Source organism: Cervus canadensis, chromosome 30 (genome assembly GCF_019320065.1).
Source record: "Cervus canadensis isolate Bull #8, Minnesota chromosome 30, ASM1932006v1, whole genome shotgun sequence".
NCBI lineage: Eukaryota > Metazoa > Chordata > Mammalia > Artiodactyla > Cervidae > Cervus > Cervus canadensis.
This window is the reverse complement of record NC_057415.1, coordinates 35,289,310-35,304,221: the sequence shown is the minus strand read 5'-3', so window position 1 is coordinate 35,304,221 and position 14,912 is coordinate 35,289,310. Positions and strand designations below refer to the sequence as shown.

The 14,912-nt window shown below is 50.4% G+C and overlaps 1 protein-coding gene across 1 annotated transcript; it reads left to right on the top strand.

Moving 5' to 3' along the window:
- The first annotated feature begins 117 nt into the window (after window positions 1-117).
- Window positions 118-11,496, top strand: LOC122431695 (alpha-1-microglobulin/bikunin precursor). The gene is made up of 10 exons (XM_043453059.1): window positions 118-554; window positions 1,769-1,911; window positions 3,530-3,606; window positions 4,509-4,625; window positions 5,080-5,181; window positions 5,886-5,932; window positions 8,735-8,816; window positions 9,882-10,049; window positions 10,322-10,495; window positions 11,360-11,496. The coding sequence occupies exons 1-10, from the start codon at window positions 438-440 to the stop codon at window positions 11,389-11,391; spliced, it is 1,059 nt and encodes a 352-aa protein (XP_043308994.1). The 5' UTR covers window positions 118-437; the 3' UTR covers window positions 11,392-11,496.
- The last annotated feature ends 3,416 nt before the right edge of the window (window positions 11,497-14,912 follow it).

The following is a 14,912-nucleotide window of genomic DNA, read 5'->3' as shown; positions in this document are numbered from 1 at the left end:
TCATATGGGAAACAGGCCCGTTGGGCTTGTCCTCCTGGCTCACAGGTGGAATGACTCAGCGGGAAGGGCTTGGGCTGCCCGCCTCTCCCATCCTGCCTGGGACAGGCGAGGAGTTTCTGGGGAAGTCCTTGTGATGCCTGAACCCAGCGTCCAGCTGCACCAGGGCCAGGTTGCATATGACCAGCGGCTCCTCTGAAACAGCTACCCTGGCCCCTGGGGGCTGTGACCCCGGCCAGGGTACAAAAAAGGATCGATCAGCCCTGGCCTTGGGGCTCTGATTGGTCCTGGCCGAGCAGGGCAAACAGCAAGGTCACCTACAGCCGCAGGCCCCTTCCCCAGCCCCAGTCCGTAGCTGCCTTGAGCAGGGAGCTGGTGGCTCTTCCATCCCCAGACCAGCCAAGCCCGTGAGTGACACCCCAGACAGAGGAACCTGAGCCATGCGGAGTCTCAGGGGCCTGCTGCTGTTACTGACCGCCTGCCTGGCGGTGAAGGCCAGCCCCGTGCCCACATTGCCTGATGACATTCAAGTGCAGGAGAACTTCGACCTGTCTAGGGTAAGACTGGCGTCTCTGGCAATGATTGTAGGTTGTCTGAGTGGCTGGGCCTTGCTGGCAGAGAGGGACAAGTCCTATGTGCCTTGGGGTCTCACTCTTTGCATCTGGAACTCCAGGGATGGGTCTCTGAGGGTCCTTCCTCCTGCTCAGACGGTCAGGATTTCATTGAAGCTGCAACTCTGCGCTCACCCTTTGGTGGGACTCTGGGCTGCCATTCTGAGTCAAAGATCCTGAAGTCTGAACCTGCACTGTTGGACTCCAAGGGAAATCGTGCTCTGATGAGAACCCACCCAGAGAAGGCTTGGTGCCAAGTCCTACTGCCCCTGCAGCGCCTCCCCCCAACAGCGCCTGGCTTTGTGTGACTCTTCCGCCCACCCCCTAACCTGCATCCCTTCATCCTTTAACTGCTCACCTCCGCTGCAACATCTCTGGCAGCCCATCCTGGGCCCTCTGCCCTACCTGTAGGATCATGGGGATAAGAGGATCAGGACAGAAATCAGGCTGGGGGGACTAAGTGGCCTGGGCAGGGCGCTGTGCAAGGGAAGTCTGCCGTCCAGCCCCGGCTCCGCCCGAATCGCTGGGTGACCTGAGCAAAGCCTGTCCCTCCACCGCCACCCCAGGTTCCTTCTGACCTTCGTAGCCGTGGTATGGGTTTTGTTTACGTTTAGCAATGAGGAAGGGTTGTGGGGAGCGGGGCATGAGGAACAGGTCTCTGGTGGTCTGGGATGGCGAAGGGTCTGCAGACACCTAAGTTCTCTTTCTAGAGGCAGCAGTCTCGTCCTGGGTCAGGCTCAGCTTAGGGAAAGGAGTTACTTTCTAACACAGAGGTACGGGCTGTGTGCAAGATGGTGAGCACCCCATTCCTGGAGGAGTAAGAGACAGGACCCTGCTCTTGGGGAGCAGTGGTTGATGATGACCCTGGGGCATGGGGATTTGGACCCTATCCAGTGAGCAGCCCAGAGCCTGCATCTCAGCAGAGTCAGGCCCTCTGCCAGTGGGCGGGGTGGGGTCTACCTGCCATCTCTCTCCTAAGCCAGCCATGATGCCTGGAGTTCCATCATCAGGGCTCCATCCTCCCTGGAAGCCTCGTAGCCTCCAGTTATCTGTAAGACATGATCACTTAGGAGGAGAAGTCATTGAGAGGGGGGAGGGGGACAGACGCCCTCCCAGTCTTGTCCAGGTCCAGATGCTTAGGGCTTGTGGCTGTCTCCTAGATCTATGGGAAGTGGTTCAATGTGGCCGTGGGCTCCACCTGCCCATGGCTGAAGAGGTTCAAGGACAAGATGACCGTGAGCACACTGGTGTTGAAAGAGGGGGCGACGAACAAGGAGATCAGCGTCACCAACACTCACAGGCGGTGAGTGGGGATGGGGTTAGAGGACTGGGACCCACCCCCACCCCCAACCCCACCCTGGCTTCAGCCTCCACCCTGTCCTGGAAAGTAGCAGGTCTCTACTTCCAGCCAGGACTCACTCCTGAGGGCCAGACTTCTCTGCTTCCTAACGCTGGGGCAGTCCATACTAACTGTCCCATCTACACCTCAAGGGCAATGCCCCCAACACTCTGCCTGTTTTCCAATCTACTCTTGCTCCTTGGCCTTCCATTAGCTCAGGAAAGGCACTTCTACACAACCTGGAAAGCTGGGTGGTTGGTGGATGTCCTAGACTCTTCTTTCCTCTGCCACGACCATTCGGTCCACCATCCAGCCTTATCCCTGCTCTTTCTTATTCCCTCCAGCCTGTTTACTTCTTCCCTATTCACCACCACTGCCCTGGACCAAGTCACCTTCACCTTTCTTTCCTACCGTTATCTATAGTATCCTGTCTACATTTCTCCCCACCTCTAACCTCCAGCTTTCCATCTAATCCACTCATCACCTCACAGCCAGGAAGTCCTTTCAAAAACTCAAATCTGCTTAAACCTTTCCAGAGTTCCTTCCCTATTGCCCTTGAGATAAACTTCAACTCCTTCAGCAGAGCCTTCCAGCCCTCTGTGACTCCCAAGCGCTCACTGTTCCCTTCCCCATGCACCCACATACTCTCTGACCCACCTAGCTGGATCTTCTTTCAGTTTCTGGAACCCTCCTTCCTCTGGGACTTTGCATCGAATATTTCTTCTACCTAGAAAACCTCTCCCCGCTTCCTGCGCTAACTCCTAGGGATCCTCCAGGACTCAGGTTCTTTGTTGCTTCCTCCAGGAAGGCCTCCCCGACTCCCTCCACCTATCCAGGTTCAGGTTATGTGCCTTCTCTGAGTACCTCGTGCTTCCCCCCACGTGGCAGTAACCACACCGACTGCATCTGCCTTTGGCCTGCCCACCCCCCTCACTGGATTTTACAGTCCAATGCTCCATGAGGAGACAGGGTCTCCCCTGCTTCTCTCTGAATCCCCAGCCTGTAGCACAGTACTTGGCACATAGACGATGCTCGTTAAATATTATTAAGATAAACGATAATCATTATAACAATAATGGGCTTCCCTGGTAACTCAGCTGGTAAAGATAGTAGCTAATGTATGCATAGTACTTACTCTAAGCTCTTTGCATAAAATATCTCATTTGATGCTCTCACCCACCACATGAGGTAGAAACTATCATTATCCCCATTTCTCAGATGAGGAAAATGAGGCAAAGAGAGACACAAAGTAATAAATGAATTAAGGTGTTAATGAATCGTTCTGATTTCCTGGCGTATATGCATACTGTGCAGATTTGGTTAAGGCAGCTGATTTTCAGTGCTGGGTTTGCCGAGAGGATGGCATCAATTAGTTCCTTTCTTCCCTCAGTCCCTCTGCTCTCTTATGTGAAACAGATGTCTCTCAGGACTGGTGGGAGAATTAAACCAGATATTTGGAAATGCTACTTTCCAAATTACAAAAAAAAAAAAAAGATATTTGGAAAGACACTGCAGGAGAGCGGGGTGTCAGGACAATGGTCTCTACCAGATATTATCTTTCTTTTGGTTTGTTCATTTCCAGGAAAGGTGTCTGTGAATCGATCTCTGGTACTTATGAGAAAACAAGCACTGATGGGAAGTTTCTCTTTCACAAAGCCAGTAAGTTGAGTCAAAGGGGACACGCGCAGTTCTCTCCTTTGCTAAAAAAATGCCTGATGTCTTAAGCTCTCTTCCTCTCTGCCCCTACAACCATTCCTCCCATTTTTCTGCAATGTCATCTAGCCTCCCTCCAAATTCCCCCCTCCTTCTCCTTCTTCCTCTTTCTGTCTCTAGCCCCTACCCTCATGACCCTTGCCCCACCATGTACACGCTCATCAAGGGCTGGTTTTAAGTGATGAGCTGAAAACATTACTGAATTCAAGTGATGGTTCTGAGTGCTGAGGATAACATCAAGGTTTCATCAGTCTTCCTGTTTAGCCATCTGCGATCTACTGATAGCAATTTGCTAAGCATCTACCATGTATGGTGTGTGTGGTGCTAAGGGATAGACAGACATGGACTTGAGTTTATCATTAATCCAGCAAATGTTTATTAAATTTGCTCTATGCATCAAATAATTGTGTCAGGGCTTTAATGTTTGGGTAGATGAATGGTTGGGTAAATAAATGAGTGAGAGAATTAAAAATGGTAAGTGAATATATGTGTGATGGTAGATTAGTTGAGTAATCAATCAATCGTTAAATAGATAAACTGATGGATTAACAGATGGAGGAAAGAAAGAAGGAAAGAGGGAGGGAAGGAAGGAAAATGGATGTACTTATGGACTGATATACAGAGAGGATGGACAGATGAAATGATGGTGGATAAATTAATTGATGAATCTATGGAGGAGATGGATGGAGAGAGAGAGTGAAGATGGACGAATAGATAAACGAAATATTCAAAGGATGGGTGGACAGAAGGATGGATGAATAGATGATATGTGGGTGAATAGGTGAAGGATCTCAGGATAGAAGCCTTCTGACCACTGATCTTTTCATCTTCCTGCATCTTCCATGCAGAATGGAACATCACCATGGAGTCCTATGTGGTCCACACCAACTACGATGAGTATGCCATTTTTCTGACCAAGAAATTAAGCCGTCGCCATGGACCCACCATTACTGCCAAGCTCTACGGTAAAGACCTGGAGCTGGGGGTGGGAGGAGACCTGTCATTTGGGGAAATGAAGTGGGGAAGCTCAGGGAGTTTTGCGTTTTCCTCCCAACAAAACTCCAGTTACGGGAAAGGTGGAAACATCTACTCTCCCTGGAGGAGGTAGAGCTCAGTCTCCCCTTTGAGGCTGAAGCCTCTTCTTTTGATCTCAAAATATCCAGAGAATTCTAGCATCTCTGGGCCCTTAAAGAACCACTCTTGTGCTGGGTGGGGAGCTGGGAGACCTGGAATGGGGAGCCTGGGAAGGCTCCTCCTCCTCTTCTGGAGCTGAGCTTTCCGTAAGGGTGCCAAAGAGACCCAGTTGAGTCAGTAGGTCTCAAATGTCCCCGAAATGAAAATCCCTGGGCAAAATAATGCCAGGCCCTGGCGGCCCTGGCCCCTGTGGTTCTAGGCATCTCCCCTGCCTCCCACTTGCAGGGCGTGAGCCGCAGCTTCGGGAAAGCCTGCTGGAGGAGTTCAGGGAGGTGGCCCTGGGTGTGGGCATCCCCGAGGATGCCATCTTCACCATGCCCGACAGAGGTAACGGCACCCCGCCCCATCTCACACTTCTGTCCCCTCCTCGTCCTCTGTGGCCCCCAGAGCCCCTGGGTCTCTCCCACCCCCCTTTGAGGGAAACTGGGCTATACTTCCCCTCGTCTCTTTATAGAAAAGGCACGCTGGGTCCCTGGACTAGTTCCAGGTCACACGGCGTGGACCTGGCAGAGCTGAGACTAGAGCCAATTCAGCATTCACGCTGCGGCCACCTGCCAAGTGCGGGGACAGCCAGAATCCAGGGCCCCCTCTTGGGAGGTAATAGAGGGTAGGAGTTAGAGCCCCGAGTTTCGAACTGAGCTGAGCGGCTTCAGGTGGCTTTCAGAGCCTCATTTTCTCATCTGTAAAGTGGGGATGATAATGTGTACCCTCCCTTAGAAGTTGCTCTGAGGGGTCAATGAGATAAAGGCGTTAAATACAGTAGCACCGTGGTTTCTAGTAAGTGCTGGATAGATGTCAGCCTTGGGATGCTGGTGGCGGGATGGAGACAATAAGGGTGGCAACAGTGGTACTGCATCGCTTTTCCAGCGATGACCTTCAGCAAGCCGTGCGGGTGGAGCCGTCCCTGCAGTGGGCTGGTGCACGGGACAGGTCCCAGAGAGGGGGCCCGCCCGCCGCATGGCCATTAGTTCTGTGGAAGAAGCAAAGCCTGTCTGGGTCTTATTCCCTCTCTCTCCTGTCCTCTGACTCAGGCGAATGTGTCCCTGGAGAGCAGGATCCAGAGCCCACTCTACTCTCGGTGAGCCCCTCTGTTCCCCCGCCCCAGCCCCACCTTGCCCGCGTAGGGTCCCCTGCCGTGCTGGTGGGTGGGGTTGCTGACAGCAGGCAGCAGTGGGCATGGGTTGTGAAGTCAGACCCACCTGGGCTCAATCTCAGTTCTGCCATGAGGCTAGTTGCTGCCCCATACGGATGCCCCTTTCCTCATCTGTGGAATGGAGTGATTACCTTTACCTTCCAGGTGCTGGGATCCAGTGACATGTTAGAAGACTGCCTAAAAGCAGTGACAGACTCAATAATGAGATAAAGATACTCAATACTCAATAGATGAAAATAAAGTCAATTGAGCTCTGAAAAACAGCAAACCTGAGGGCAAGCAGCTTCTCAAGCCAGTGCCTCTTCTATGCTGACTTTTGATTTGGGGGGCTTCCTTCTTTTCCTGCCTTTGCCATATTGATTAAGTCTTCATTCTTTCTCTGATTATTTGGAAATTATGTATACTAATTTAGTCTACTGTTGTGTCTATGTGTGTGTGTGTAAAAATACATACATGTATTTATTTTAGAAACATATTTTTGAAATTTTTTTCACTTTAATCTTAATTTTTTTAATTATGAAAGTATATAAACATATATACAAGGGACTTGGAAAATACAGAACAAGGTTACATATGTTCCACTATACATTACAATTATTTTTTTAAATATATAAATTAAGGTTGTTAGTTGGAGTTTCAGTATCTAACTCTCAAAAATTAATAGAATGAATATACAGAGAAGTAGAAGGAGACAGCAGACCCGAAAAGCACTGAAAACCAACTCAACATAGTTAAGATTTATATAGTTTTCACACAACAGCAGAATACAAATTCTATTCAAGTTCCCATAGACTATAACCTAGGAGACACTGGAACATATCAAGGGACATAAGATGAGGCGCAAAAGTTTCATGGTCTGAAGATATTGAAATCATACAGAGTCTGTTCTCATCACTGTGGAATTATGTTAGAAATCAGTATCGAAAAACACTTGAAAATAATCCACATATTTTCAAGTGCAATGTGATATTTACCAACAGAAATCTTTGACTTAGCCACTGAAAGCCTCTATAAAGTTAGACTGGAGAAAACACAGAGGGTGACTGCAGAGAAGAAAGCATTTAAATAAGAAATTAGTATCAAAATGAGAGATTAATATTAAAGATACTTTAGACAAAAATGCCATGTATTTGGAAGTTAGATGTTCACTTTTAAATGATGGGTGTATCTAAGAAGTCGTAACAAGGAAGGTTAGAAAATACTTGTAATAGAATGAAAATGAAAAGAGAATTTACCAGAATTTGTTGCATGCAACTGAAAAAAATTTTAAAACTGAAAGAAAGCAAAAAAGGACAATAATGTCCTATTTCTACATAGAATTCATGGTTAACATATTTCTTTGCTTTCCTATTTTTTAAGAAAAATTACCATTGCTACTATAAAGCTAACATACTCTCATTATAAAGAATTAAAACAATGCAGTATAAAAAGTATAAAAAACAAGTTTTGAAAAATTGCACCACCTAGAAACTCTGAGCATTCACCTTATTCCAGGAATCTTGACCTGTATACACCTGGAGAGGGGCAGGGGGAAGGAAAGTTGGATAGACAGATGCACAGATTTAGATATGCTGTTATTAAATGGGATTCATTCCAGATGCTATTCCTGAATTTGAAAAGGCATTCATTGTTGTTTTACTTGAATTTAAAAAAAAAATCTGAAGTTTGAAGGTTTAAAAAAAATCTTCAAATAATTATTTCTCCTTGCCAAGAGGTTTATTTCTTAAAGAATGCTCTGTCAAGGTTGGGCTTCCCTTATGGCTGAGCTGGTAAAGAATCCGCCTGCAATGCGGGAGACCTGGGTTCAATCTCTGGTTTGGGAAGATCCCCTGGAGAAGGGAAAGGCTACCCACTCCAGTATTCTGGCCTGGAGAATTCCATGGACTGTATAGTTCTTGGGGTCACAACTGAGCGACTTTAAATGTAAGTAAACACTTTTAGAGGGTATCTATTGTCTCTGGGACTTGGTAGACAGTCGTCTTTACTATCAAACTGTGTTCTATCTCCTCCTCCCTTTTTCTTTTACTGTGTCCAGATTGATACCATTCCCATTCTGTTCTGTCTCTGCAATTCCCAGACATTTAGTAATAGTTCTATAATTTAATGGATTCTACATTCTCTCCTAGTGAATACAACACAGCTTCACCATTCCTGAGTTATTATTTCTATTAATCTAATGCCATTTCTTCACAAAGTGCTGTGTTCGAGGAAGTTTTGAGTATTTTAATCCTGGAATTCTTCCCTGTTTGAGAATATCTTCCCGTTTCCTTCAACCTTGAATGAGATTTCTGAAGCGGGTCTGGATAGTTTCTGTTCCGCTTCTTTTTATCTGTCTCCTGCCTCTTCTGTTTTAGCCAGTTGTTTTTGTTGTTTGGTTTCAAAGTTGTGTCCAACTTTTTCGACTCCATGGACTGTAGCTTGCCAGGCTCCTCTGTCCATGGGATTCTCCAGGCAAGAATAGTAGAGTGGGTCGCCATGCCCTCCTCCAGGGGATCTTCTCGAACTAGAGACTGAACCCTTGTCTCTTGAATTGGCAGGCAGATTGTTTACCACTAGTGCCACCTGGGAAGCCTGATGCTTTGGGAAAAACAGGCCATTCATCAGTCTAGTAGCTGTGTTTCTGTCTACACCTTGATCCTCAGAGTAAATGGCATTTTACATTCCGGGGGTCTAGGGGAACAACCGTGACTACGTCCCTGAAACAGCTTCTTCTGTTTTTTCCCCCAGAGGGCTCGGCGGGCTGTGCTGACCCAGGAAGAGGAAGGCTCGGGGGCTGGACAACCAATAACTAATTTCAGCAAGAAAGAAGGTGAGTATCACTCTCTGTTTTTTTTTTTTTAAACCCCCTTCTGCCACACTCCAGAGAGGAAGGGCCCACAGTTGGTTCACTCCAGCTGCCCTCATCACCATGAAGTCTTTCTTATTCTTCTACTAGAATGAAGAACCGAGCCTAGAAAAGGCAAATCCCGTCCTCTGCCCTGTGCCAGACATTGTTGAGAGAGGGAGGGGAGCATAAGGCATGGTCCCTGAGCTTAGAAACGTTCAGCTCTGTGATGAGAAGTGAGTTCTTGGCCTGTTTCACTTCGTGGCCTCCTGGCCTTGGTTTTCTCATCTGTACAATGGGATAACAGCCTGCTGAGCTGACCTCAAGGGACCTTGTGGGAAAACGTGTGTAGTTGATAGACCTATCACTCTTCAACTCTAAGCAAACACTGAACCACCCTGACCCTGCTTCACCCCCCAGACCCTCTGCTGAGCACTGGGATCATGGACAAACACACCTTCTGGTCTAGTAGAGAAGGCAGTCAAGGAAGAAAATAAGGGACTTGAAAGAGGAGGGTCAGCTAAAGAGTTGAGGGAGCTCAGAAAAGGGAGGGGTGAAGTGGTCAAGGAGGACTTCCTGGATGAAGGAGAATTCATGTTATGTCCAGGTATGGTTTATGCAGGAAGGCATTCCAGCATTCTAGGGGCAGGATGATGAGAGCAAAGGCACAGGGCTGGGACATCTGGCAGAGAGGCCAGGCTGCCAGCATGCATGCTGGTGAATGTAGCCTCACCCACCATCTTTACAGAGCTCTTGGGCAGACAAGACCAAAGGGGGATGCCGGGCCTCTGGGTCATTGGCAACGCCTCATATTATGGCATGGGTTTTTGAAGTCCAACAAATATGACTTGGAATCTCAGCACTAGGTAACCCTGAGGAAATCTCTTTACCTCTCAGGGAGTCGATTTCCTTACCTTTAAAACGGGTTGAGAATGATTCCTCTTAATGCAGAGATGAAAACTAAATGAGGTGATACCCGTTGACGTGTCCGGCCTGGTGACAGGCACACAGTCAGCACTCCGCGAGCACTGCTGCTCTGCCCCTCCGCAGATTCCTGCCAGCTGGGCTACTCACAAGGGCCTTGCCTGGGGTTGTTCAAGAGGTATTTCTATAACGGTACGTCCATGGCCTGCGAGACCTTCGATTATGGCGGCTGCATGGGGAATGGCAACAACTTCCTCTCGGAAAAGGAGTGTCTACAGACCTGCCGGACCGTGGGTGAGTGCCACCCCATCTCCCCTGCCCTGCCCACTCCTGTCCTCCCAGCAGACCGCCTGCCCGCTGGACAGGTGGCCGAGAGAGGATGCTCCAGCGGTGGAATTCCAGGGCCAGTTTCCTGAAGGCATAGGAATCGAACACTTGGGTGTGGGTGACCCTCAGCACGTATGTCTTCTAGGTCTAGGTGTTCCAGGGGATAGGGGCCCTGCCGGGGGTCTCAGGTCAGCGATCATGAGGTTTTCTAAGGCTCTCTGCTCCCCCCCACCCCGCAGAGGCCTGTAACCTCCCCATAGTCCCCGGGCCATGCCGAGCCTACGTCGAGCTCTGGGCGTTTGATGCCGTCAAGGGGAAGTGCGTCCGCTTCAACTATGGGGGCTGCAAGGGCAATGGCAACAAATTCTACTCGGAGAAGGAGTGTAAGGAGTACTGTGGCATTCCTGGTGAAGGTAGGAGGCTCCGCAATGCCGGGCGGGGCTGAGGGGCCACCGGAGTCCGGGTCGGGGAGCCCTGGTGGGTGGTAGGGATCTGGAGAGCTGAGTCCTGGACTCTGTCCTGGTGACCAACACACCCACTCTCTCAGCTTCCCACCTGTAAAATGGGACCAAGCCCAAGGCCTTACCCCAGCTGGGATGGGGCACCTGGGGGGAGGTGCTGGCCTGAGCAGAGGGGGAGGTGGTGGGTTGAGTGGGCCAGAACCGGGCTCCAATCCTGGCATTCATTGCCACATTCGGACTGGCCACATCGTTACTCAAATGATTCAAATACTGCCAGCCACTGCTTCCTGAAGGCTCAGATCCCTGGGCCATCTCAATCCATGTCTGTCCCTGTTACAGTGCTTCGTGCTCAGTCATGCCCGCCCCTTTGTGGCCCCGCGGGCTGTACCAATTTAAACCTCAGTTTTCTCTTCTGTAAAGTGGGACAAAGGACCCACTTCCTAGGCGGCACAGTGCCTCGCCTGGTTCATACCCATCTAGCAGCAGCCCGTACTAGTAACGGTGGTAATGCTGTGATGATAACAAGAAGAGCATTCCAAGAAGCCGCAGCCATTGAAGATTTACGTGCCTTATCTCCCCACCGGAAAAACGGTGCCTAAAGTAAATCAGGAGGCAAAAAACCAGGTCATCCTGTGAAATGCATCTTGGAGTTACCAAGGCACCTGGCAAGCAGAAGTTTCTGGCCTCAGGCTCAGGCTCGAACTCAGTCCAGGCTGCCTTCCCTCCTCCCTGAGGCATCCCCATGCCCTGACCGCCCCCAACCACAGACCCTTGGGTGACCCCACACCTACTCCCCGAGCCTCTCTGTGTCCACAGGGGACGAGGAGCTGCTGCGCTTCTCCAACTGACCGGCCCGGGGGCCACTCCACAAGGCAGCAGGAAGTGGGAGGGTCAGAGTCTGCCCCGAGCCCTGCTGCAGGTTCCAATAAAAACCGAATTGTAGACTCCTGAAATTCCATGTCCTGACTGTTCATCACGAAGTATAATGAGACTGGGGGGATGGGAGGAGGAGATCAGCTGGGGAGGGGGCATGAACTTTCCCCAGAAATGAAAAATGTGTGTGTGGGAAATGTAATGGAGCCATCTTCAGGACATGAAATTGGCTATGCAAATTACGAAACATAAATCACAGTTCTGTATAAAATGGGATTATTTTGTTTTGTTTTAATAAAGCCAGGAGAGAAAAGAGGGAGCAACTCTGGATACTTGTTTCCCGGAGAGGTTTGATGGAGGTCATCAGTGGCCCAGGGTCAGAAGAAATTACCATGCCTAGTGTGTGCCCAGGGGGTCAGATAAATGCCCACAAGTGCTTGGAAGAATTCCCCTGCCCTTGGCCACACAGAACCCCCACCCACCCACCCCTGCAGCCTTTTACTTTGTTCACAGCTTAATCCCCAGCTGTAGCTGCTGGAAAGCCTCAGGCTGTTCCTACACAAGGACCCTGGAGATCCCATCTCCTGCCATCCTCACTCTGGCCCTTGGCCCCGGAAGGAGACTATTAATTGCCCTTTTCACTGTGTCCAGGACGACCATCTGGCCCTGGACCACAGCTGCAAGTCCTAGGTCTAGCCCAGCTTCTCCTTCTCCTCCCTGGAGGAAGAGAGCAGGTAGGCTGTCCAGCATGGCTTGGGCACCAATTTGGCCCAAGCACAGGACTCCAGGAGCTCACACGCACCAGATCTACAAACATCAGATTCATAAACACCTCTTGCTGGCTCCATCCGCTCAGAGCCCTGAGGACTGCTGCTGCTGAGAGAGCCAAAAAATCCCAGCTTCGTGTGTGCTGAAATGGAACGCTGACCCTGGCAGCAGAAATCTAGGCAGAGACAGCACCTCTTCCCCGTGGGGTGAACAGCATGCTAAGGGCTGGCGGCTCACTTGGTCAAGAGTCCCTTTCATGCCATTAGCCCGTTGGATTAAGAGACCCTCAGGAAGGGAGAAGGGTGGGCACTGCACATCTCCGGTGGAGGGGACAAACCCAGAGGCAAGGATTCTGGGTGGACACAGCTTTGCAGCCCTCTTGACAGATCACATAAGAGACTCCTCTTCTTTTTCTCCAAAGCCCTGAGCTTAGGGCTTCCTGATTCCTGAGGGACAGCATTTGTGGGTGTAGCCAGGACTCTGTCTTGACAGAAGTGGCTGGAGTTGGGGACGGGGACACAAGGAGACGCGACAGGCTCTCCAGGCTGCAACTCACAAATGTCCTCATGTCCTGTGTCTATCCATACCTGCCCTTCCATGCACGCTTCATGCACTGGGGCCACCATCTACAGCAGTCTGAAGGTACCACTCTGAAGAGGGATATTTTGAAGTGACCCAAAGGACAAATGCCTAAAGCAGAGGATGCCAGCCACAGATGGGTCAGCCACCCTCAGCTCATCTGGTGGATGGGAGTTTTTGGCTCATAAGGTGTCTATTTCACAGTTCTGAATTCACCATTTAAAAGTGAACCTCTTGGGGACTTCCCAAGCAGGCCAGTGGTTAAGACTCTGCAATTCCACTTCAGGGGACACGGGTCTGATCCCAGGTTGGGGAACTAAGATCCCACATAGCACGCAGCATGACCAAAAAAAAAAAAAAGAATGTCCATATAAAAATTTAAGTTTCTCAATTTTCTTGAAAAATAGATTCTGGCAGCCCTGGGCCTCCATCCTGCACGCTAAGGTGCAGGAGCTGAACTGACATGGCCCGTTTACATGGAGCCGCCCTTGAGGGTCACCAGCCCCTGCCGCCACCCTGCCTGCTTCTGGAGACACGTCTCCACGACACGTGCTAAAACTTTCACTACACAAAATTCCCTTGGATCTGATCTTACCACCTCAGGGGACTCCTCCAGTCAGGAGGCACCAGAAGCATTCCCAGACAAACGCTGTGATGACCTATTTTTTTGTTTGTTTGTTTTTATTTTTGGTCGTGCTGGGTCTTTGTTGCTGCACAGGCTTTGGTCTAGTTGCAGCGAGCGGGGGCGACTCTCTAAGTTGCAGTGCATGGGCTTCTCATTGCAGTGGCTTGGAGAAGGAAATGGCAACCCACTCCAGTACCCTTGCCTGGAAAATCCCATGAATGGAGGGGCCTGGTAGGCTACAGTCCATGGGGTTGCAAAGAGTCGGACACGACTGAGCAACTCCACTTTCACTTTTCTGTTGTTGAGGAGCACGGGCTCTAGGGCCCTTGGGTTTCAGTAGCTGCTTCATGCAGGCTCCGTAGTTGGGGCCTCCAGGCTCCAGAGCACAGGCTCAAAAGCTGTGGCGCACAGCCTTTAGCTCCTCAGAGGCATGAGGCTCTTTCCAGGTTGGGGCTTGAACCCGTGTCTCCGGCCCTGGCAGGCAGATTCTTTACCGCTTAGCCACCAGGGAAGCCTCACCTGTTTGATTCTTAAACCGTCTCATCTCAAATTTTCTCTTAAAGATACAGGTCACATTCATCTCTTCTATAACATAGATGTGGCTACTTAGAAAAATGTGGTTTTTGTTTTTTAATTTTAAAATCCAGAGGCTGGCCCCTCAGCCACACCAAGGCTCTGGCCACACCCTGGCCTTACTGGATCCTGGTATTCTGAGGTGGGTGGAGGGAGTCTTTTTGCTCCAGCAGGGCTCCTGACTTTTGTTTCAGAGCCCATAGAAACTCCTTGGTTGAACTTCACCCACCGGCTCTAGGACATCCACATGGTATGCTGAACAGCAGGAAACTCCCGCAGAAGGGGAGGGCAGAGCTGATGCCTCTGGGAGGCTGGCCCAGACTCACAGCCCATTCATGCTGTGACCCCTGCGATCTGATTGATGGAAGTTGTTCAACTGACCTAGCAGTGCACCCTTTTAAGGGGAATGCACTGACAGCTGTTGGTAAAGAAATCCGCCTGCAATGCAGGAGACCCCAGTTTGATCCCTGGGTTGGGAACATCCCCTTGAGAAGGGAAAGGCTACCCACTCCAGTATTCTGGCCTGGAGAATTCCATGGACTGTGTAGTCCACGGGGTCGTAAAGAGTCGAACACGCCTGAGCAACTTTTTTTACTTTCACGGACTGTATCGGGTGAAGGACGGGGATGAAGCCCAAGGCGCTGGCTGTTCTGGCAACAGCAGGTCTGCTTTAGGAGAAGCGGTCACCCCTCCTTCCCTGCTCCCGCTCAGGCCGCGGCTGCCTTCTGGTGGCGCTGTCACAGACGCGCCTTCAGTCCGACTGTCCAAGCCAAGCATCGATGAGCCTGTCTGCAGCGTGAGGCTCAGGGCGAGTCCACCCTGGCTGGGCCCTTGTGGCAGGCGCTGATTCTTAACCTGGCTAGAGTGATGGCCGCCCTGGGCAATCTGGAAGGGCCAGACACCCTTCCGCAGACACTTCGAGCTCCACACACGTGGTCTGGGAGGCCAATG